Raw genomic sequence first — 24,551 nt, forward strand, 5'->3', positions numbered from 1 at the left:
ACAAGTGCAATTTGTTACTTTCCCTCCCACTCCAAATCAAGTCGTCCCAACAAAGAAACCTTCACAGACTCGACCCTACAGCCCTTATACACAGGTCAAAGATTTACTGAAATCAGGAGGTATTTTCCAGGCATAACAATGTAAGCATTTGGGTCTCTACTTTACCATTATTTTTAACTCCAAGATTCTAAAACTAAGTATTTCTAATAACAGCAAAAACATCAGGATGTTTTTCCTTAGAAAAAGAATATATGTTCAAGCAATCCCATCTTAAAGTAATTTCTAACATGAAATGAGATTCCCTTCCCCAATACTCAATATGTTTTGGGTATTTGAACAGCCCACGAATATGCTTACATTTTTGCTTGCTTAAAAAAAGTTATGTTACACAAACTACTCTCTGAAGATGTTCTTTTATGTCTATATCAAAATTCTAAGAGACATGAACATAGAAGAAGAAAAAAGATTGCTGGAAGCGGCGAGTAAAAATGGCAACTGGGTTGTACCTTCTATGTAGTAGGCATCCTTCAGTCTGCATAGACTATGGATCATGCCCTTTATAGTTTCAATTGAGGACTTCATTTACAGCGTCTACTGTGACTATGAAGACCCACACGAGAGTGACAGTCCTTGCTGCATCTCTTGCAGATGTGGTGGGTGTCTGGCAAGTTCTTAGTGTGCTTTCTGTGTGCTCACTTCTCCTCTGCTGGCTGTCTGATCCTCATCTCACCCTTCTGAAGGCCCTTGTGTAACCCCTGCCTCCATCTGCTGTGGTCGTCTGCTAGTTCTTCCCAGTTGTCCAGCTCGATGTCTACCTCTCTGAGGTCTCTCTTGCAGACATCTTTGTAGCGCAACTGGGGGCGTCCCGGAGGTCTTTTGCCAGAGGCTAGCTCACCATACAGGATGTCTTTTGGAATCCTTCCGTCATTCATCCTGTGGACGTGGCCAAGCCAGCGGAGCCGACGCTGCCTGAGGAGGGTGTGCATGGTTGGGATTCCAGCTTGCTTGAGGACGGCGGTGTTGGTCACTCTGTCCTTCCATGATATTCCAAGGATGTGCCTGAGGCAGCACAAGTGGAAGACATTCAGCCTCTTTTCCTGGCGGGCATACAGGGTCCAAGTCTTGCTGCCATAAAGGAGGGTGCTGAGGATGCAGGCTCTGTAGACTTGCATTTTGGTGTGAGTGTACAGCTTGTTGTTATTCTACACTCTCTTGCTGAGTGTGGACAGAGTTGTGGCCGCTTTTCTGATCCTCCTATTTAGCTCAGTGTCCAATGACAGGGTGTCAGTGATGGTGGACTCGAGGTAAACGAACTCGTGGACCTTCTATGTATACTTAAATTAATCCTTTATATGTTAATCTTCTGTGTCACCATTTTGTTACTGCTGTGATCTTCAATAAAAACTCTTCTGACTATAGTTACTATGCTAATTAAACATGTATTAAAATAAACGTATTTGCATTTTATCTGGTCAGATCTGATTTCTCATCACTAGCGCGCCTTCCCCATGCATACCTACATCATCAGTTACAGCAGACTCCCAATTTATGAGTCACGTGCCTTTTTATATTGAAGTGTGTGACAAAGGACAACTGCATTTTCCTCTCTTCCTTCAGGTGAAACAGGATCTACACTAGGTACCATCAGAGTACAAAGGAAAAGCACTGCAGGTCTGGTGTGCTATTGATATAACAGGATATTCCCCTCCGATTTTACTTCAGGTGACAGGTGAGAGTAAGCCTTTACTGTTCAAGTCCTATAAACTGGAGTGGCTGACCCAAGAGATATCTACTAGAAGTACAGCGCCTATACCAGGCTTAAATCCCACAAAAGTTGGAAAAATAACTACAGTCATCCCTCGCTTTAGGAGCACAGTTGGTTCCCAACTTTCTGCTCATAGGCAGAAACTTGTAAGAGGGACACTAAATTCTTACTGAATTACATGTAAAAGTCTCTGATAGGAGCCTAGGGCTCCTAACTTGGGGAACGAGTGGCAGCAGGTGGCACTGCTTTTGAAAGGTGAGTGAACCTTGGGTTGGGAATGGCTTAAAGGCTGGGGGTAGTTTGGGGCTGTAAGCGGGAGGGAGGGTTAAAATCTGCAGGTGGGTTGGGGGGGTTCAGGTTGCCACGGTTTGGGATCAGCAGCAAGGGTGGTGGTGGTGTCAGGCGGCAGAGGGGTCTGACTGTGTGCCGGTAAAGAGGTCTGGCTGCCGTGGTTTGGGGCCACAGGGCCAGCAGGGTTAGGCCTTGGGGGTTACAGGCAGCGTGCGTGCGTGCGTGCGTGTGCGAGAGGCCACAGGGATTACAGGCGGTGGGGGGGCATCTGGCCAAAGGACTGCAGGGGTTGCAGGAGGCGGGGGTGGGGTCTGGCCATGGGGGGGAGGGGCCACAGGCAGGGGAGGGGGTCTGGCTGCAGGGACGCAGAGGCTACAGGCGGTGGGGGGGGCCTCTGCCCGCAAAGGGGGACAGGCGGCAAGGGGACTCAGGCTGTAGAGGTTACAGGCGGCGGGGTGGGGTCTGGCCACAGGGGTTACAGATGGCAAGGGTGTCAGGCTGCAGGGCTGGTGGGGGTGTCAGGCTGTGAGGCAGGTAAGGCGGTCTGGATGCCATTGTTCAGGGCTGCTGTTGGGGTGGGGGTCAAGCGGTGGAGGGGTCTGGCTATGGGGCCAGCAGGGGCATCAGGCTGCCACAGTTTGGGGCTGCTGGGCCAGCAGGGGGTCTGGCTGCAGCGGCTTGAGGCTGCAGGGCTGCTGGGGGGAGGGTGTCAGACTAGGGGGTTGGAGCCACGGGGAGGGGGCTCGTATTAGTGGGGTGGGGGAGCTCACTTGTAGCATGAGCTAAGGTATGTATAGTAACAGAGAGGAAGCCGTGCTAGTCTATACACTATCAAAACAAAAAGCAGTCAAGTAGCACTTTGAAGACTAGCAAAATAGTTTATTAGGTGAGCTTTCGTGGGACAGACCCACTTCTTCAGCCCATAGCCAGACCAGAACAGACTCAATATTTAAGGCACAGAGAACCAAAAACAGTAAGCAAGGAGGACAAATCAGAAAAAGATAATCAAGGTGAGCAAATCAGAGAGTGGAGGGGTGAGGGGGAAGGTCAAGAATTAGATTGAGCCAAGTATGCAGACGAGCCCCTATAGTGACTCAGAAAGTTCCCATCACAATTTAAACCATGTGTTAATGTGCCGAATTTGAATATAAAAGCCACCTCGGCTGCTTCTCTTTCCAGAATGGTGCGATAATTCTTCTTCAGTAACACACATACCTTTAGGTCATTGACTGACAGAATGCCCCATTCCATCAAAACAGACATCAAAACACTCCAGATCCACAAACCAGTTAGTCAACATGTTAATGGAATGGGGCATTCTGTCAATGACCTAAAGGTATGTGTGTTACTGAAGAAGAATTATCGCACCATTCTGGAAAGAGAAGCAGCCGAGGTGGCTTTTATATTCAAATTCGGCACATTAACACATGGTTTAAATTGTGATGGGAACTTTCTGAGTCACTATAGGGGCTCGTCTGCATACTTGGCTCAATCTAATTCTTGACCTGCCCCCCCACCCCTCCACTCTCTGATTTGCTCACCTTGATTACCTTTTTCTGATTTGTCCTCCTTGCTTACTGTTTTTGGTTCTCTGTGCCTTAAATATTGAGTCTGTTCTGGTCTGGCTATGGGCTGAAGAAGTGGGTCTGTCCCACGAAAGCTCACCTAATAAACTATTTTGCTAGTCTTTAAAGTGCTACTTGACTGCTTTTTGTTTTGATAAGGTATGTATATGTATCCCTCGTTTAAGCGAGTAATTGTAAGTAAAGGACTTGTTTAACGAGGGGTGAATGTACTGAAAAGAAATAAATCTTTCATTGTAATTTGGCATTGTTTTACAAAAAGTTGAATATTAACAATTATGAAGACCTCTTCAAACATATCTCTCTGAATTGCAACCTGAGAGAAATAAGTTTAACACACAAAACAATGGTACAAAATTTACCTTTTTTCCCTTTTTAACAGGAATTATGTAGGGTATATATGTTGAAGATTGGATTTCTTGAACATTAAAAATGTACATATTTAATTGTGATAATACCTCCACATAAATGCTTTATGTGGATTCAGACTACAAATCTAATTCTTGTACGTTACTCCTGGCTGGCTTCCCTTTTCTCCGAAGGAAGGGAAATTGCATTTCAAGAAGCTAAGCAGCTGTTCTGACTAAAAGTTTACTTTCTACCTCCTTCAAAGTTGGGAGAGACTGCCAACTCCTTTTTCTGATGCCACAACGCAACCACATTCACACTGAAGTATAGATATTCTTCTACATTACCTCATCTGCTGGAACTAACGGGTAACTGACTGACAGGCTTTTTGAAACATTATGAATGAAAAATATATCAATATTTATGCTTTAGGAAGGTGAAAATTCATTCTACTTCCTCATGAATTCAACAATATAAATATGGATAATCATGAGCATTTCTCTCCACAGCTCCACAAATACAGAAACCATCTGTGGGGCAAGACTTTCACTCAAATGATCTCTCTAGACCAGTGATCTGCAACCTGCAGTTCCGGAACCACATACAGCTCTTTAAGGACTTCTCTGTGGCTCCCAACTCTATAATTGCAAAGTAAAAAACCTCCTAATTATTTTTGATAAATGGTGAAAGCCTAAAACCCCAACAATTAACAACTCACATCTAAATAGCAAACGATATGTAATCTAGAAACACTGAACAACTCCCCCTTTAATATGTGCAGTGCATTGCGTGATATGATATTGCACCAGTATTTTGACTGTGCTACTCATAAAGTTTCGATTTTGAAGAGGAAGCTTGCGACTTTCCTGCTGTGAAGGGTAACACACATTTTAAGAAAGAAAACTGAAATTAAATGTGAAGTAAGATTGGCTTAATTAAAGTGGGCTGGGGCAGGAAGGACTCAGGAACATAGTGGTACAAACACACACATGTAAAGTGTGAGAAACAGAATATGTAAAAAGTTTGTGACTGTCCTGCAGTAAACATCTATCACATTACAAATCATTGTATGTGCGCTGTTCTTCAAATAGGGGTAATAAAAAGCATGGTTTGACATTATTTATTAAGGAATGTATCTATTCACATTCATTGCAGCTCTTGAATTACTGAGTTTTTACCAAATTTGAAAAAAAATGGTACTTTTTGCTATTTTGGTTGCTGACCCCTTCCCTAGACCCATCTGGGGAGATATGAATAGGTTAAAATATCAAATTAAATCCAGAAAGAAAGCCTCTGAAATAAAAGTCTACATAAACAAAATACTAGCTGTAAATACTCCACAACATGTGAAGTTGACTTATTTTTCAACTGACGGCACTAAACTTTTTACCAGAGAGATGCAAAAGATTAAAGTATGGAGGGCCAGTGAAGTTCATGGGTGATGCCCTGTTGAGAATCCCATCTCCTCAGTTACCAGGATTTTCATAAGACTAGAACACTTTTCCTGGCCCAGCTCATGTGATCGCTCTTTTATCTGCCTATGCCTGTAAGTGGCCAAGTACAACATGCTAAGGACTCCAGAATTCATGAACTGAATACATTTATGAACTCAATAAAGCACCTCATGTGGCACTGGAATTAAGCAGACAGCAGCAGCCAAACAAACACCACACTACAACAGTGCACTGAATGTAAACTACTAAAGGAAAGGATTTTTTTTTTAAAAATATGACATGGTACAAACACAATTTGTGCTTATTTCATTTAACTTAAGATGGTTAAAATATTTTTATTTTCAATAACAAAGTTTTAAACCTGTATTGTCTTTTGAAAAAAACATAACATTTTGTTCAGGATTCCAAACATTTCAGAATTATGAAGAACCTCCATTTCAAGGTATTCATAACTTGCAGGTTCCACTGAGTGAAGCTTCGCTACCTCTGGTTCTAAGAATAAAAGACCCTTCTCCTTCCCATCAAAGTCTGACTGATTTTTTGGGCTATCATACTCTTCCTCCTCTGAGAGCGGCTCCAGTGTTTGCACTGCTGCCATTCGCAACTTTGCCAGGCAGCACAAGAGCAAAACTGATATACCATCAGTTTTTCTTCTCAGTCTTTTGTGCTGAAGAAGAGTGAACTCTCAGCTACCCTAACAAGCTGCTGCAGACACTGTGTCTTTGGAGACTGAAGTTAATAAATTCACCGAGTGTCCTGTGAGAGAGTCTGAACTACAGAGATATCTCTGGGAAACTCAGAAACTGGAGTTCTTCGCAAGGTAAGATTTCTGAGCAGCAAACTTTCAAGGAGTTTGCTGGTGAAGTAGATAAAGTGCTCTGGCAGGGAGCTAATACACAGTTTAATCTATGGCAAAGTTCCCACTTGCTGAGGCAGAGGAGTGACGCTGTCTTATGGTTGTGGAGTCCTGGATAAAACATCACACTGGCAATCAAAGATATGCTGTATTGCAAATGACACATAAGAAACTCATTGAAATGCTTTAGGGAAGTAAAAGTGTACCATTCACATGGTCAAAATGCACTGTGCAGGCACACAGCGTGGACATGGCCTACAGAAGTCAGTACAGGTTGAACCTCTGCCGTCTAGCATCCTTGGGACCTGACCAGTGCTGAACAAGAGAATTTGCTGAACCACAGGAGGTCAATATTGTCTAGCAGCACTACCAACACCTCACTGCTTACGGGGCTCTTAGAAGACATTCAGGGGTAAATTACAGCTAAATAACAGCACAGACCACAGCAAAAAAAAATCAAAGTGACAGAGTTCAAAGCACAATTATTATATTTTCCCAGATATTTGGTTTTAAAAAAAAAAAGGGTGAGTGGAGCATGTCACATGCTTTCATATTGGGAGGAAGAGTAAAAGGAAAAAGCTTTTATACATGTTGATTCTAAATCAGGGCTCAATATCAAAAACAGGACTGATGGAATTGCTGAGCCTTCGTCAACCATTCCTCTTTAAATGACTCCCTTGCCACACTGACAGACCTCTTTGGACTCACTTGTGCCAAGCCAGTGAGAGGCAGGTACCTGTAAAAGCATTAATGAAAACAGGATATCATGGTATCAAGCCCATCCATAAGACTGAATTCAGCAATAAACTGAGAACACAATCCTGGAATCTTAAAATTTCTCCTGGTCTGAGTAGGACAAATTCTACTGAATAATGTTGAGCGCCTAGGGGGAAAAGGCCTTCCTGCAAGAGAGGAGGAATTCTAAAGACCTAAGAGTCACCATTATAAAGTGCTTTAAGATCAAGAAAAGAACTATGTAAGAACCAAATGTTATTGTAGATCAAGCAGCTCAACTGCACTGTTTACTGTGTAACTTACTCCTGAGGGAATTCTGTGCCACTATACACGCAGAATTTCTTTCTCACCCCACCTTCCCCAGCAGAAATGGGCTGCAGTGTCATTGGCTGCCACTAGGGACCATTGAACCCAGCAGAGCCAAGATCACAGAAAGAAAACAAGATTGCAGGAGGAGGAACCAGAAGGTTCCCACCAGTCACAGTTCCTAGAATGCCCTGAAAGGGCCTTGAAAGGGGGAGACACTAGTGTACGAGAAACTCCATGCAAGCCCAAGACTAGGGGCTTACCACATTCATGTTCCTTTTGATCAATTTCATAGGCATAGGATTTCAAAGATCATAAATGCCACGATTTCAAATATTTAAATCTGAACTTTCATAGTGTTGTGATTATACAATCCTGATCCAAAAAGGGGAGGGAGGGAGGGAAAGAGAGTGGGTGGGTGGGTTACTGTACTGCTGCTTTCACTTCTGAGCTAGACAGCCATAAACTGGCAGTTGCGTGACAGGTAATCAGCACTGAAGGCAGAGCTGCCAATGGCAGCAAGCACAGCGAGTGTCATGGTATGGTATTGCCACACTTACTTCTGTGCTGCTGGTGGAGTTCTGTTTTGTGCCCAACTCTGAAAGAAATGCAGAAGGGATGCAATACTATGACTACCCTAAAATAACCTTGTGACTCACCCCACCTCTCTTTTGGGTCAGGACACCCAATATGAAAAATATTGACCTCCCTTGTGAAATCTGTATAAGATAAAAGCCTGCAGAAGCCTAGATTTCAGGGTCCCTGATGCAGTTTCTCATGGCCTTGAATTTGGCAGGACCCTACTGTAGCCAGACATGAACCCCCCATTTGGCCTTTTCTTCTTCTCCCCCCCACTGGGAGAGACAGAGAGAGAAATAAGCAGGGGAGACAGGTAGCCTTTGATGTCCTGGGAACGCAGGTGTGCTGTCTCGCCCAGCCTCTCTACTATACACAAAAACCAGACAGTGAATGGGCTAGTTAATGGCCACCCTTCTGGCTGATCTCGGTAATTGACACGCCTTGATCACTTCCCCAGGAACGACGGGGAACCCCCGCCCATCACCTCCAAAGGTGCCCAATTGTCCACAATTCACAGGTGCAAATTGAGCCTTGCACCTTCCCTGGGAAACCTGGGGTTCAAAACATTCCTCCCAATTGGCCACTTGAGACCAGGAAGAAGTGTACCTGACAAAGGGAGTATAAAGGAAGTTCCAATCACCTACACCCGCTGCTCAGGTCTGGAATTAACTCACGAGACTGGGGACTGCTTCGTATCTGCTTCTTCCCGAGGGACTGAGAGAAAGATTCTGGGTCACACCGGATCTAGGAGGCAGGGGTAAGAATTACACCTGTACTACACTTCTTTCCTATAGGAATTGAGGGAAAGACTCTGGTTCTACCAGGTCTAAGAGGCAGGGGTGAAAATCACACCTGCAACTTGCCTTTCTTGTGTACACATTACTTGTATTAGTTTAAGCTAGCTAGTTTGTCTAAAACTTTTCTTAAGTTAAATTGTGTTGTTTCCCCTTTAAAAACTGCGAGTACTAACTTGTACTTTAATCATTTGTCTTAGTTAAATTGTTTCTATCTTTGTATAAATAAAAAGTAACTGTTAAAGCCTCTCTAAGTGTAATTTTCCTCTTGCTGCTGTACCCGAACTAAACACAAACCAAAGAACCCAGCCTGCCCTGGCTGCTTAGCGTAGCTGCTGGTGTGGCATCACCCCCTTTGCCCCACCGGACCCTTAGCTGGCACCTGGGCATCGGCTCACACCTACCCACAACCCAATCAGCCTATTTTTCCCCCTCTGGATCCCTGGGATCCAGGTGACTAGGCCTGTGAGTGTCTGGGTTAGTGGGGTGTGGAGGAAGGGAGGGAAAGTGAGCATCTGGGCTGGCAGGAGCCCATGGCTGGGCTCTGGAGACAAGGGATGCATGTGGCTCCCTAGCCAGGCTCCAGGTGGCATAAGGCAGAAAAGTGAAAACTACTTTTTGTTAGAGGTTTCTTTAAATCTCCCCAGCTGGGGGAATCTGTGCATGTGCCTGTCTTGTTACTGATCCACTTGCTGAACAGGTCATTTTAAACAACATTATCAAACCAACTGAAACTGGTGTGAGTGAAAAATAAAATAAACAGAGTTTTAAAACGTGACAAGAACTACAGGTCTAAACTCTCTAAACTGGAACTCTCTCATCCAGGAAACTCTGTAGTCCAGCACGATTTTAGTTAGTCGGAGAACAACTTATCATGGGTGTGGCCAAGTTTCCTGTGGTCCGATAAGGTTTGTTCACAGCCACTAGTCCTGGATCTCAATGTTCTGTGCTGTTATTAGGCTGTAATTTACACCTACATGTAATTTACCCCTACATGTCTTCTAGGTGCCCAGTAAGCAGTGGAGGTGTTGGTAATGTGCTAAACAATATTAACCTCTCCTGGTCTGGCGAATTCTTTCTCTCGTCCAGCGCGGGTCAGGTCCAGTGGGTGCCGGGTGAGACAGGTTGAAGCTGCATTAACTTTTGGCACAGGATTCCTCCAGAGAGAAGAAACGAGTAACTTAGTGAGGCCGGGAACTGCAGGAAGGAGAAGAACCCGGCCCGTCTGACGGGCCCTCGCCAGGAGCGGGGAAAAGACCAAAGCTGAGGTTACCGCCCCCACAGCCCCCAGGGAACGGCGGCCGCTACTGTATCGCGCCCCCACCCGCTAGGACAGCGCAGGGACACGGAGGCGGCGCCAGCGCCCCCCTTCCACCTGCAGGGACGGGACGGCCCCGTGGGGCGGAGACCGGGGAAGCGGCAGGGCGGCCGCGGGCATGAAACACGATCTCACGCCGCGGGCCGGAGCCAGGATTCCTGGCCGGCATCTCGCGCCCCCGCGGCTGAGACCCCCGCGCCAGGCCCGCCGGCGGTCACACGGCTCCGATCGCGCCGCGCCTCCCCTGGGGGATCCCATCCGACCCGGCTCCTCACCAGCTCCGCGCGCCGCGTCTCGCTGAGGCCGTCACGCCGCCCGCCCCGCGCGGAGGAGGGGCTCGTGCCGCTAGCCGACCGGTGCGTTGCCCGGCTTGAGGGAGGCGGAGGCGGAGGCGGAGGCGCAGCCCCAGCCCCTTCCCGGCGGGCGGGCGGCCACTCCGGGTTAGGCTCCGGTTGGCCCTAGCGAGGTCTCCGAACACCAAGCGGAAGGAGGGAAGGTGCTGCGGCTCACGAGGGCCGCTGGAGCAGCCCGGCCTTATCACCCAGGTACGGCCCCGGCCTATGCGGGGAAGTGGGCGTCGGGCGGAAGGTTCCCAGGTCGGTTTGCAACCCCACTCTCAGCCCAGCGACCAGTGCCTGGCAGCGCGCTGCGGCCCTAGCGCCGGCCGCCTACCCCTGTACTGCCCGCGCAAGGGAGCGGCTGCGGGGGCCCCAGCCAAGCGCCTCCCGGGGTGACGCCACTTCCCACGGCGCTCCGACCGCGCAGCTTGGGCAGGGACCACTGGCGTGGCTGGCCGGGCGGAGGTGTGGGAGTAACACGGCTCGGCGCCTGCCTCCTCCTTTTGCAGCCTCTCACCCGCTCGAAGCGGATGTAACGTGCTGCCCGGTCAGCGGGGGACGCTTCGCACCCCCATTGGACGCGTATGAACACACACGGGGCGAGTGTGAGAGTGGGTCTGGGCTTTTGCGTTCTTCAGTAGGTGATGGTGCTCCCAGTGACCGGTGTTTTTCTAGGTGCCTTTAGACCAGAGGTGCCCAAGTTATGGGCTGGGATCCAAACGTGGGTTGCCATTAGGTTTTCTAAGGGTCACCAGTTGGGTGGCTTTCAGTCTCATGTGGCTCTTTAAGGAGCCATTTGCGGCTCCTGCTGCTCGCTTTTCTGGCTTCCGGTCCCTGCCCTGCTGTGCTGAAATGAAGCTCAATTTGATTGGTTTAATGGCTGGCAGTACAGATCTGGCCGTTAAACTTACCTTAAATTGAGTTCTGTTTGAGTGTGGCAGGGCAGGGAACTGCCCATGCTGCAGGTGGAGGAAGGGAGTAGGAGGGCTGGAGGGAGCCTTGCAGAGGAGGCGGTTGCGGTGGCCTGAAGAAGGAGCAGCAGGGCAGTGGTGGTGCTCCTGTGAGATAGATGGGAAGAGGCTGTGATCTTGCAATTGCCGGGGTATAGGCATATATTTGAGCAGTTCACACAATAGACTTGAGATCTGTCTGACTGTTCACATGTCAAAGTAATCAAGCTGGAAAAAAAAACCACACAGAAAAATATTTTAGTGTGACTTTGAGGGGAATGTTTTTTAAGGGGGGTGGATGAAGAGGAACAGTCCATTAAGGGAGTGAAAAAGAAACTCTGTAGGTTGGTTGTTCAACAATTGTCCTCTGTGGAGGTTCTTCCTTTTTCTGGAGTATCTGGACTAGATGGGTCACTGGTCTAATATGTAAGGTAACTTCTGCATTCCTGTGACCCTGTCATTATTGTATAAAATGTTTTTCTTTTTTTTTTTTTTCCTCTTGCAGCAACTTTCAGGGAAACACTTGTTATGCTATGGCTTGGATTAATTTACAAAGTTTCCAGTTTTTCTCTTCTAGTTTACGCACATGCAGATCCCTGCGAATTCTGAGAAAAACCTTGAACCACCTTAATGAGCAAGGCAGACAGCTACGGTCATTGCACTGTGATTCCTCCGTCTTTGGCACAGTACTTTCAAGGATTAGGCTTCGATATGTTTTTTGTAGAAACTACCATGCAGAGTTCTGGAACCAGCCTAATTCCATTATGGGAACAGGGCATCTTCATGGAGATGCTGGGAGCAGTTCTAAATCTTGTGGCAAATGGATGGATGAACAAAAATTTTTCATGGAGTTGAACAGCTGCAGTTCATCCAAAGATATTTTTAAATTTCTGAGTTCTGTGGAAATTATGTCTGACACCATGGCAGCAGCGGCTTTGCAAAGGATCTGTGAAGTTGAAGTAGATGACAGTGAATTGAAGAATCCAGAAGTGGTATTGGAGAACGAAGTGTTCAGGGCACTATGCTTTCAGTTTGAACACGAATCACAAAAGCTGTCAGACACTGGTCTCCTGATTGCATTGCAGGCTTTGGTGAAGTTGCGTATAGATCCCTGGAGTACTCTGCTTGTGCGTTTGGTATCGGAGAGCCAGGAACGGCTTGACAAGGGGCAATTGACCATTAAAAATCTGTGTATTCTTGGAGAAATCTTGCTTGATTTGGAAGGTCCAGGATGTGCAATGCTGGAACAGATTTTGAAGCAAGTACAGGAAAAAAATCTTGAAGAATGGACTGCTGAGGAAATGGCAATGGTGTATGGACTGCTGCAGATGAGTATTACAGAAAAGGGGCAATACCAAGATGTATTAAACCAGATGAACAACATCACTTTAACCTTTGCTCCCCAACTAAGTCCTAAACTGATAAGCAGAATCCTGAATGCACTGGTTATTCTTGACCAAACTCAGGCAATCCCTTTAGTAATACAACTGTGTAAGTATTCAGCAAGGTATGTCCCTCGATTCAGAGATGAGGAATTAATAAATGTGCTGGGAGCTTACATATATTTTGGACACAGTGACCAGTTCTTCACAGAAGCACTGGAAAGGCATGTTCCAAAATCCTCCTTTACCATGCACCCTGAAGTGGTCAGCAAAGTCATGCAATACTGCTGCAGAAAGCTGGTCTGTTCTAAGCCCATCTTTGATGCAGTGGCAGAAAGCTTTGTTTATAATGCCGACAAATATACCACCAGACAGATTGCTGAGTATATTGTGCCATTTGGGACACTCAATTACCTTCCACCAAGTGCTCCTTCTGTCTTCAGAAAACTTGAACGGATACTAAATGCTCGCTTTACTCAGTTTCAGCCTCACACCTTAGTGAATTTGCTCCACTCCTGCACCCTTATTGAGCGCTATCCAGTCAATTTTCTGGCAAAAATATTTAACCCCTATTTTCTTCAACAGTTACAAGGTAAGGACACTAAGTCTGTTTGTCTGTTGCAGTTCAGCTGTATGTCTGTTACTGTGTTGTTAGCTTCTCTAATACCATCTCCTTGCCACCTACGTATCTCAAAGTGCAGAGTCAGTTGTTGGAGCTAACTGAAGAAGAGGGTATCAGGAAGTTGAAGGTGATGTTGACTTGTCACAGTTAAACCAGTACTTGATTTACAGCTTTTAGATCATGCCCCCCTACCCTGAACCCAGGTGGGGAGCTGGAGGCTAGAACCAGGGGCAGAGCTGGGTTAGATGGTGCTTCCTCACTGCCTTCCAGGTGGACTGGCCCAGGTCCTGTTGTGCATCCCTCCCCCTGAATTTTCCTCCATGCTTCCCTGGGTGGTGCATCCCACAGTGTTTGGACCATTGTTTTAGACAAATTAAATCATTTTGACATGTAGGCCATGTCTACATTTGGCCAAAATGTCCAAATGGCTATGCTAATGGCCAAATTGGAGAATACTAATTAGGCACTGAAATGAATATTCAGTGTCTCATTAGCACACTGTTGGCCACAGCACTTCAAAAGTGCCGTGTTTCGCTCACGTGTGACTTGTCTACATGGGAGTCTTTTTCGAAAGGACCCTACAAATGTCAAAATCCCATGCAATATCAGCTGATAGGAATAAGGGGATTTCGATGTTGGCAGGTTCTTTTCAAAAAGGACCCCCGTGTAGATGAGCTGTGTGCGAGTGAAACGCAGCACTGTCAAAGTGTCATGGCCGGCAGCATGCTAACGAGGTGCTGAATATTCATTTCAGCGCCTCATTAATAATATCCGATTTGGCCACTCGTATGGCCATTTCGAAGTTTTGGCCAAGTGTAGATGTAGCTATAGAGTTCTAAACAGCAATTTGAAATCCTCAAAACTGCTTTACCAAATAGTGTTTCTTTCCTTGTCATTAGTGTTACCAACACTGTTACTCTCCAGAACTCTTGACCTACATCTTGTCTTGTTTAAATTGTGAATTCTTCTCGTCTGGAATTTGTATCATGTGTGGATCTAATCCTGGAAACCTCTTCAAATGTGCTTAACTTTGTTTATGGAGTAGTTCTCATTGAAGCCAGTGAGATTAATACCTAACTTTAAGGAAGTAAAGCACATGAAGGTTTAATAGTGATGGTGATTTCAGTTTTTAAATATGTGGTCAGATGTTTGGCTGGGGGTATGTGTTCTCCCTATATGTTGTCCCAAGCCAGCACAGACCACTTTTGCAGCAGACCAAGAGTGATCCACCCAATGATTGCAAGATCCATTAAGATACAAAGTCTCCCCACCAGATTTATTGCCAACAAAGCATGGTAATAGCATCTCGCAGACTGCAGATACTAAGACATGATACCCATGACAATGGATGCAGTTCAGTCGGTGGCTGTCATTCTGACCTTATCTTTTAGATTGATCAGAGTGTTTTTGTTGTCAGGATCTTCTGGTGCCACTTGGTAACAAAACATATTTGCATGAGTACTTAGGACTTCTTAGGAATGTGTATTTCTTCAGTATCCGCCCTGTTCTTGACAGATTCTGTGAGCAAATTCTGCCTCATACTGGGCCTCTGATGCAAAGGCAGTAAACCCTTGGATTTAAAGGCCCCTTGGGTTTAATGGACACCCCCCAATTAGTCGTGAAATTGAGGGTTTATTGTGCAAAGTTGCCAAGAAACCTTTGTTCATACAATCAAACCAAAAATCTCAGTTTTGCAATACATATCGAAATGGGCAGCAGGTTATAACCTGGTCAGGGAAAGTTGTATTGTAAAAAAGTCCACTGATTTAATTGTGGTTGTGGTGTAGAGACTAGCCATAAATAATTTTAATGTTCTGTTTAAAACATGGAAAAAGGAATTAAAGAAGTAAGTCTCCCTCTTAGCATTAGGCAAGATTAAGAGTAAGCATAGAAGTTTATTAGTGAGGTGAAATGCAGCTGTCACATTTTACAAATAAACTGAAAGAGTTGGGGTTTTAAATACATTCTGAGATTTAAAAATTTCAACTGGTTTATGAGTATTTACTTAAATATTGTATTCCATTCATTCACGTACCAAGATCTAAAGTTATACAAGTGCATGATATTACAAAGCTCTCTGGTCCCTGCCTTTACCACAGTGCGCTTTGACAACTTTACAGACAGGTCAAATAAATTAGGTTTTGACTGCTACCAAACATCCCTTTTTAGGCTTTTTTATTTTCAAGGACTAAGGATTATTTTCCGATGCCTTCTTTCCATGTTCCTTTAGTCTCCTCCATTCTTTTTTATATATTTACTGTTATCTACAAATACAATATTTCCACAGTGAGAAGGTCTCTACAAATATATTGAATCAGCAATCAGCTAATGCAAATGGCATTTGAGATACAAAACTGAACAACAAAATCTTAAGCTTGAACATATAATTTAATTTGCTTTATTAATGATTATTTAATGTCAGACTAATGTCTTCTTATGTACTAACGTTGAATTGTAAATGATAACCAAGATCTTACTCAGCACAACAAATTTTCTGCCTTAAGTACTGGAGATGCTATTCCTTTGGTGTCTTAAAAGGCAGTCCCTTAATTGCCCTGTTCCCCTACTAAATCCTACAACCAAACAGCTGTAACTGACTTTCCTTTTATCTGAGGAAACTTGTAAAATATGCACCTTGTTGAGTTCCTTTGGCACCTGATACATGACCAGTGTGAGCTTCTCTGGCACAGGCCAGGTCGTAATAATTAGATCTTGAAGAGCTATAGATTTCAAAGCCCTCAGTGATTAAGGTTAAGCATCCTCATTTTAAAGGGGGAAGGTAAGCCACAGAGAGGGGAAGTGAATTGCCTATGTTCACATAGTACTTTGCTGGCAAAATTGGAACTAGATTTCTCTGCCAGTCTTCAGTATTTAAGTATTTAAGGCCATGGTTTCAAAGTGATGAGTAATTTGGCTACTTCAGTTTTTCAGTGTCCAAAATGAGACATCTTAAAGGGGCCTGATAGTCAGAGGGTGGGTATTCATTCAGCGATTTCTGAAGATCGGGCTCCTTTAAACAGATGATGCTGATACTCAAAAACTGAGAAACTCAAAATCATTACTTTGAAAATCTTTGTTTAAATCACTATATAAATATCTCTATACACTTAGCGACCAAAACTTCTAAAGGAGAGCAGGAAAATAGGCTCCTTGCTTGCTTTGTCTGTTTCTGATAATATATTTCAACCTTCACCTATTATAAAAGTGTGTAATAATCATTAACCAGTTGATACTCAGAAATTAGTAAATATTATCTTCAGCATACAGGTTGAGACACTGAATCATAAATCAGACATTGAGGGGTTGGAGACAGGATCTTTCTTTCCCATGCTTAATCCACTAGAACTTCTTATGTCATGATATCTTTCAAGATAACACGAATAATCCTGAATTCAGCTCTTTCCAGATGTTTTTTTGTCTTCAGTTTTCAAAAAATGTATTTATACGTGGGAAATGTTTTTTGAATATATGGTTTTCAAGAAAATTGTACGTTTAGTTGCATGTTCTCATACTGACTCAGGATAAAGCAGCTTTGTGCATATTGTTTAAAACCAGCTGACTTGCATGGGAATTCCTGTTGAATACACATCTGTACTGAGTATCTGATGTCTGAATCTTTTTGTTTCAGTTCAGTCACCAGGTTTGGACAGGTTTGTCCTGTCCCAGCTGACCCAGCTCTTGTTAACAGTTACCTTGGAGTGCCCATTCTATCAGGTAGGAGCTATTAGTTGAAATATTATTTGGGATTGTTTTAGTCTACATAGCAGTCATTGCATAATTGTTCTTTCTGAAACACCATAAAATAGACCATTGGTAGCATCCCCCTCCCTTCTTGTCCTGTCTGCCTCCTCCTGGGCCAGGAGTGGGACTGCAGCTCCTGGGGGTGAGTGGGAAGAGACAAGCAGATGGACTAAGGAGCAGATTTGGGGTGGACTGGGAATGTGGCCAAGGCTGGGGTCAGGGAAGGGGATGGGTGTGGGCCATGAGAGTTGCAGTCGAGGATGGAGAACAGCTGCGCGTGGAATGGGGCTAGGTGGTGCACCCTCCCTGCCCACAGTGGGGGTTGACACAGGCCCTGCTGTTCCTTCCCAAAAGTTCCTCGGTGACTGTTCTAAGGGGACACCCCACATTGCGTGGACCTCTGATATAAACACATAGGCCGTTTCTACATATGCTGGCATGCTAATAAACAGCCTGAAATACGCTAATGAGGCATGGATGCAAATTCCCTGCACCTCATTAGCATAAGGTCACGTGATTTGGAGTCTGGAAGACATTCTTCCAGACTCCAAAACACCATTTAGAAGCATGGCCCCCGGGGGGGGTGGTCTTCCAAATGGAATTCCTCCTTCCGGAGGCCCCTTCTTCCCGAAAATTTTCTGGAAGAAGGGGCCTCCGGAAGAAGGACTTCCTTCTGGAAGACCCTGTGGTGGCCACACTTCTAAATGGCATTTTGGACTCCAAATCACGTGACCTCATGCTAATGAGGCATGGGGAATGTGCATCCATGCCTCATTAGCATATTTTGGGTCATTTATTAGCATGCCACTTTTTCTTCAAAAGTGGCATGTGTAGAAACAGCCATAGTCTCTGCCTCACAATTTTAATCATGAAAAGAGACTGTCCCACTTAATTTTTCCATTTTCTAAACAAACAGTTACGTACAGTGCATGGAAAGCTGCCGTTTAAAAAAAAATCCATTGTGAAACTCTATGCTATAATCTTGGCTGGTTGCAGGTGGAAGTGTTATTGGCAAAGATTTAAAAAACATGAAGAAGAAACTTAACATACACTGATTAGCAATTTGTCTGACAAAACACACATTTTGGAGTTATTAGATTTATCCTTTTAATGGCCTAATGCTATGAAGTGCTTAGTGATGTCCACACCAGTGGGGCTTGAGGATATGCAGCAACTCATGGGAAAAGGTCCTTAGTTATGGTTTCCCTCACAACCTATACATAATAAACAGCTTTCTATTTCCTTGCAAATTGACCCCTAAAAATCCAATATAACTTGCAAAGGTGTTGGTGAGAAAGGAGGCATTATGATGAGATGTATTATAAAAACTTTAGTTAGTGGAGTTGGGGATGAGGAAGTCACAAGTTCTTTGGGCCATAAATGAAACTCTCCTTTAGGCATGGAGGTCTATAAGAGCTAGAAATCTTTATGATGAGACAAGTGGCATCATTATTTTCCCTATTCTCCTGGAATGTGACAGGCCAGTGGAAGAGCTAGCATTTTCTGTGTAGTTTAGAGGAACATCTAAGTCATGGGCTGCCCACTTCTCAGTTTTATTTCTCTCAATTTCTAGCTATGCGAATGCTGGACAGTTACTCTTGTCCAACTTCTTCATTTTGCACAAAATGATGTGTTGTCTGGCCGAGGTATAAGAGTCTAAGACAGCAGTTCTGTCTTTTTCTTTTTGTGCCCTTTGCCTGCTTCTGGAGAGACAGGGCAGAGTTGATGTTAGTGTTGAAAATGCAGAATTCAGGGACCCACTTGTAACTGACAGGAGGTCAGCAGGACTGGAAGCCAAGGACATCTGGTAGGCAGAGTTACAGTGACTTAGGGCAGCAGGGGTCTCAGAGTACATTGGCTGGGGGTAAAATCACTTGTTGCAGTGAGTTGTGCATAGAAGAATTTTTCCTTTGTTTTTATTTTGTATGAAACGCTATAGAAGGTCACATAGGTCTTGTGATTCCCCAAGCAGCTACACTGGGGCATTGAAACCTTCAGGCTAGTCTCCTGCAGCCTTGTAGTGTGGACTGGCATAGGCTACACTCGATGCTGATGTTGGGAGAATAGAGGTTGGACGTCTCTGGTCGAGTACCCAAACACGGGAATTTGCTGGACTAGGGGAGGTCCCCTGCCACCGATCCCCTAACTCATCGCCAGCTCCAATTATGGCCTTGGCCGGCCCTCCTGCTGCTGGACCTGCTCTTGCTGCCTCTAGCTCCAGCCTCACTCCCACCAGCTGTGGCCCTGGCCAGGCAGCCACATATTCACCTCAGGCGGCTGCAGCTGGCAGCAGAGAGGCCAATCAGGCTGTGGATGCCAGCCTCAGCCCCGCTGCCTTTGGCTCTGGCCCGGAGGCTGTCTGGTCCAGGAACATCTATGGTCCTGCTGCCCCAGAGAAACCCAGTTTTTAGAGGTACAAATTGTATATATGTTGACAAGTATACTGCTCAACATGTTCCTATTGTTTTTAGTTTGGTGTAGTATTTGCATCCTGCATGTTAGTGTCTTGATTCAAGATACTGAAGCACATTATGTATACTGTTATCAAAATAGACTGACTAGTTATCAAGAAAATAGCTTGCCCATTTTATTATTTTTTAGTTTCTTAATTACCTGAATATGTAGGAAAAGTTTGTGTGCGTTAATAAGGTAACAGTAGCACAGGTAGACTTAATATGCCTTTTTTTTCTTTGGTATGTGAAAGTTTGAGTATTTATTTCCTTCTGATAGGGTCCTAAGCTCCTTCGAAAGTATCGAGTAAAGTCCTTTCTCCTACCAGGCCCTTCAGTGGAGTCCTCTGTGGATGTTCAGCTCTACAACAGGGTGAAGAATGGACTAGTGGATTTGCTAGGAACAAGAATGTATTTTGCTTCACATGTGTTGACACCATATTGCTACACATTAGGTGAGTGGCCATGCTGTTTCTGAAGGCAGAGGAGACTAGATAATGTTGAGGTCCCTTTCAGACCTACAGTTCTCTGATTATTGTCACACTGTCTGGAGCGGCTAAAGATGGAGAGTAGCAACTTTAGGGCACAGTCAAAAAGCATGGCAGGTACTCCAGACTGGTGGTACGATCTGTAATTACATTTAACCAAGCTAACAGCAAATGTGAACTCCAAAGTGCTACCATAGTTTTCTAATGGAGTTACAGACAATCTTCTTAGACATTCAGCTTTATCTTTCCGTCCATACAATCTGGACCAAGTGATAAATAGTTACTTACAACAAAAATTACAAAACACTCCAATTGTTTCCTGTCCCAAGAGACCAGTCATTTAACCCAGATCAATTTGCTCCTAAAGTCTCACAACAAAAACCAGGCTGGTGGCCAATCCTATAATAAACTAACTGAAGGTTTATTAACTAGGAATAATAAGTTAAAGCAACCATGTACACAAGTGAGTTTCAGTCTGATTCAAAAGGTGACAGTGTTATAGTAATCTGTCAGTTCAAAGCATCTTTTAGAGTTAACCCCTATCGAGTAGCCTGAGGATCTCTGTGCTTATGTTTAGGAACCTTTGCCCCTCACAATCTAAACAGTATGAAAGTGAGATGCAGTTTCTTCTTGACAGCGATTCTATCCCCTCCATTCAAAAGCCCAAATTGATGGGATGTGTTCATAGATAGGTCTTTTCTTCTGGGAGGAAGCTAGAAATGCAGTCATTAAAATCTCTGCCCTTTGATGCTGTACAATATTTCATTTGCCTTTAGTAGGCTGTGGACAAGGACTTTACCTTAATCGGTGCTATCTGTCCTGTTGGATGAGATACCTAATAATAGAGTTCTCTAGTGCACTCAATATACAAACATTTTATGAAGTCTGAACACGTTCTTACCAACTTCTCTTCTAATATCAGTTTTGATAATGGTAGCACACAGGTAAGCAAGACTGGTTTCCAGCCATGCACTTGTAAGTGTTCAGTGAGACCTGGGGCACTGATGTTAGCTGGCACTTAGCCTGCTAGCATCACAGTTGTTATAGCAGCATAACCTTGCATCCTATTGTCATCCTATTGGGAGGCTCGACCGGTCCTGCACTGGCTGGGGAGGGGATGGGGCTGGTATTGTGCGGGGGGAACATGGTAGAATCTTGTCCAGACAGACAGATGGATGGGGACATAGCAAAAATATACAAGATATATTTAGAAGTGTTTTCCATACATCTTTTTCTGCCTTGTTTATTCTTTGATTATTAGCTGTCTCTTTCTTCTTATCTTCTTTTTCGACCTGCACATGGCTAGATGTAATGTAATTTTCAGTAGAAACCACACGAGAGCTTGGGGAGCATCTGTCATTCAGGGAAAATTACTAACAAGAAATAGATGGAAATTACAATAAGCAGTGTGTATTGTATACAATAATCATTTGTTTTTCTTTCCAATTTGTCCCTCCTCCAACCCAGATGTTGAGATTAAATTAGATGAAGAAGGTTTTGTATTATCTGCCAGCCACTATGAGGAGGTGCACAGGAGGTAAGATAACGCCAAACATGAGAGACAAAGACCATCAGACTGTGAGATTACTTTGACAAAAATGGCAATATTAAGGATGTAATTCTGTCCTGATTGAAATCAGTGGAGGTGTCCCATTGATTGCAGTGAAGCCAGATTTATACCCTGGTATTTTAAAAGTTTGACTTTCAGTGTGTCACATATAGACTCAGATTTTGAGTGGTCATGAGGGACTGGCAAGAAGCTCACTCTTCACTATGTTGGAGCCAGAGTGGATAACATTAATTTTCTAATAAATAAATAAAGTCAAATTATGTAACTTAATTTAGTAGTTACTTATTTTCTTTCCATTTTATATTTTTAAGTTGCTGAAGTGGATGTTTGTTACTTATTTACAAACAATTAGAAGATGAAATAAACATTGGATTTTACATATAGATTTTTTTCTAAAAATTAATTTCATCCTTAAAATCTTATCTGTGCTGAAAAAAAAAAAGTCCAGAGCCCCACTAACATACTTCATGTAAGACCAGCACAGCTTATAGATAAAATAATAAAGAACCTGCATTATATTCCATCACTACCATAAGTTAAGAAGGATGAGAGGCTTTGACCAGGCAGTATTCCAGCAGGATTTGTAGTCTGATATCTGTGGGATTTACGCTCCAAACTCATGTAGATGGTTTTGAAAAATCCCACTGTTAGTTGTCTAAATTTGGGGTTAGGAGTTAATTAGACTTTTACTTTTGAAAAGTTTGGCCTATCTATATTTTAATAAAATTACAAAAAACTTTGCTTATTTATTGAAAATGTTTATTGAAAATTTCTTACCATGAAAGATGAGGCCAATTTTGCTGTGGAATGACAAAATGAGAAATTTTGATAAGAATTCAGTTTTCTGCCCCGATGCCTCAAACATGATACGTGTTTAAGTTTAATTAACATGCATTTAAGTAAAGCTACCTGTTAGAGTGTTTTCAGGATCAAAATCTTGTTTTCAATATTTCGTTTTCATTTGTATCAGTTTTGAAAGATTCAAGTAAGATATCCCACCATTAATGGCACAAAATCAAATCTTTAAATTGTTTTCATTAAAATCACTCTAGCCTGGAAGGGGCCAATCACAGTAGCAGTCCTTCTGACGAAATGAGTCCGTGTAAATGGGAGTCATGTGCTCTAAAAAGGGGTGAAGATGTGGTAGTATCCCCCATCCTGTTCTCTGAGGTCCATAGAGTAGGCCTAATAGTTCATAATATTGTTTTTAAATTCATTTTTGTGTTTGATTTTAGAATAGCCCTGTGTATTGATGGTAAAAATAGATTCTGCAGCAACAGCCACAGTCTTCTAGGCAAAGAAGCTATTAAACAAAGACATCTGAAGTTACTTGGCTATGAAGTTGTACAGGTAAAGGTTGAAACTATTAGCTGGTGCTTCTCTAGCTAGAAAAAGACTGAAGGCTAATTTACACGAAAGCTGCTGCTACAAACACTTCCTGTGCTGAATGTAGACTTGCCCCTGCTGTGTGCCCTTTTCTTGCTCCCTTCTGCTTGGCTTCCTATTCTTTAATTTTAATTTATTCTTTGTGCCTGCCAGTTGCAATTTTTTGAGCACTCAGCTCCTGTGATGAGATTTAAACCCTGGTCCCATTGATTCCAGAGGAAGTTTTGTCACTGAGTTCAGTGAGACTAAGATTTGGACCTAAATGTCTCACTTTATTTTCAAAAAGCCTTAACTGGGACTATTTTTAAAAGTAAGGGAGTTTCTTGTTTTTTTAGGAATACACATAAAACTATTTTTGTGGTCCTACAGTTCCCACAACTAGGTCATTTTATTTTGCTTGTTGTTCACATTTACTTAATTTTCTGAAAATTTGTCATAATCAGCTAGTTCTATGCACTAGTGTGTTTGCTGACTTAGGCTCTGATCCTACGGTAAACTCCACACTCAAGCAGTACCTTTAGGGTCCATTTGCCTAGAGTCATTTGCAGGACTGGAAGCTTAATCTGCGTGTTTTAAAAGCTTACTATCATTTATGACACGACATTATTTATTTTATTAAGAATATTGAATCTAATGCAATTTATCATTTAAATCCATTCTTACAACCATTTCTCTCTTGAACTTCCAGATTCCATTTTTTGAATTTGAGATTTTATGTAGCAGCAAAGAAATAGTCGAATATCTGCACAAGAAAATTTTTCCTCATACCTACAGGCTCAACTGGTGATACATTACAACAAAAATAGAATACAGACTGGTCTATAGTACCTATAGATACTGTGAAGTGTACATACTTTACATGGGAGAACGAGTCTACATTCAAAGTCACTCCTCATAGGATGATTTTGGCTTCTGAATATGAGGCCCTCCAGTTCCTGAATGGATTCATGTACAAAGAATTAGAAAGGACAATAAATTTTTTTTTATTTTGTGTGAATATTTACTGCAGCTGGATAATAATTTAAAATGGTTGCAAGGAGTCCATGCTGAATTTCCTGCACTTTTTCTTTTAGCATGGACAGAGATATGCTTATAAATGAGCAATCACATGAGTATATATGGGGTTACGAGCTGTTGACATCCAAGTTGTTACTGATTGGGACTTTTCTCAGTGGTACAATAAATTCACATTTGCAGTGCCAAATTGTTCACAATCTTATAATATTCAACATTGGAATTATTAGCGTTTCCGCAGTATGTAAAGGAGGGTAGAAATTGCCTCTAGTGTGACTCAAAAGGCTTAGTAATTATGAAACAAATTTAAATATCCTAAAGCAAAGTATAGTTTATGATAATAATTTAAACTTGTGTTGATGTCTTTAATAATGTAAGTATGCAAGTTTGCTATTTACCAGGAATTAGAAATGTAAAAGAAAATCAATGCACTGCATTCATGTTCTTGTTTATATTATTCACCATTTTAGATTTCAGCTCCATTCCATAATCCGCAAAATATTACTGGTTTTAATGTTCGGTGACTCAAATAACAAGTGCTGTCATCATAGATCATGCAATAAAACAGTTTGTTTGAAAAT

The 24,551-nt window shown here is 43.3% G+C and overlaps 2 protein-coding genes across 12 annotated transcripts in view; one reads left to right on the forward strand and one right to left on the reverse strand.

Annotated features, from left to right (window-relative positions):
- Positions 1–10,438, reverse strand: part of MTRR (5-methyltetrahydrofolate-homocysteine methyltransferase reductase) — a 94,328-nt gene extending 83,890 nt beyond the window's left edge. For 3 of the 6 annotated variants that reach the window (XM_074987864.1, XM_074987866.1, XM_074987861.1), the window contains exon 1: positions 10,305–10,438. The gene's annotated coding sequence lies outside the window, so the exon portion shown is untranslated. Of the gene's footprint in view, positions 1–6,503; positions 6,572–8,557; positions 8,662–9,765; positions 9,869–10,304 lie in introns of those variants that run through there. The other 3 variants (XM_074987865.1, XM_074987863.1, XM_074987862.1) reach the window with 3 other exon arrangements.
- Positions 10,439–10,477: 39 nt separating this feature from the next.
- On the forward strand, positions 10,478–24,551 carry FASTKD3 (FAST kinase domains 3). Of its 6 annotated transcripts, none has more exons than XM_074987869.1 (7): positions 10,478–10,574; positions 11,895–13,291; positions 16,950–17,035; positions 19,793–19,967; positions 21,468–21,537; positions 22,806–22,920; positions 23,645–24,551. In XM_074987869.1, the coding sequence occupies exons 2-7, from the start codon at positions 12,082–12,084 to the stop codon at positions 23,741–23,743; spliced, it is 1,755 nt and encodes a 584-aa protein (XP_074843970.1). In that variant the 5' UTR covers positions 10,478–10,574; positions 11,895–12,081; the 3' UTR covers positions 23,744–24,551. The 6 variants fall into 6 exon arrangements, 5 of the variants coding, with proteins under 5 accessions (XP_074843970.1, XP_074843968.1, XP_074843971.1 ...); XM_074987867.1 differs by having other exon boundaries at positions 10,501–10,574; positions 11,823–13,291; XM_074987870.1 differs by having other exon boundaries at positions 10,515–10,574; positions 11,881–13,291.

Source organism: Carettochelys insculpta, chromosome 2 (assembly GCF_033958435.1).
Source record: "Carettochelys insculpta isolate YL-2023 chromosome 2, ASM3395843v1, whole genome shotgun sequence".
NCBI lineage: Eukaryota > Metazoa > Chordata > Testudines > Carettochelyidae > Carettochelys > Carettochelys insculpta.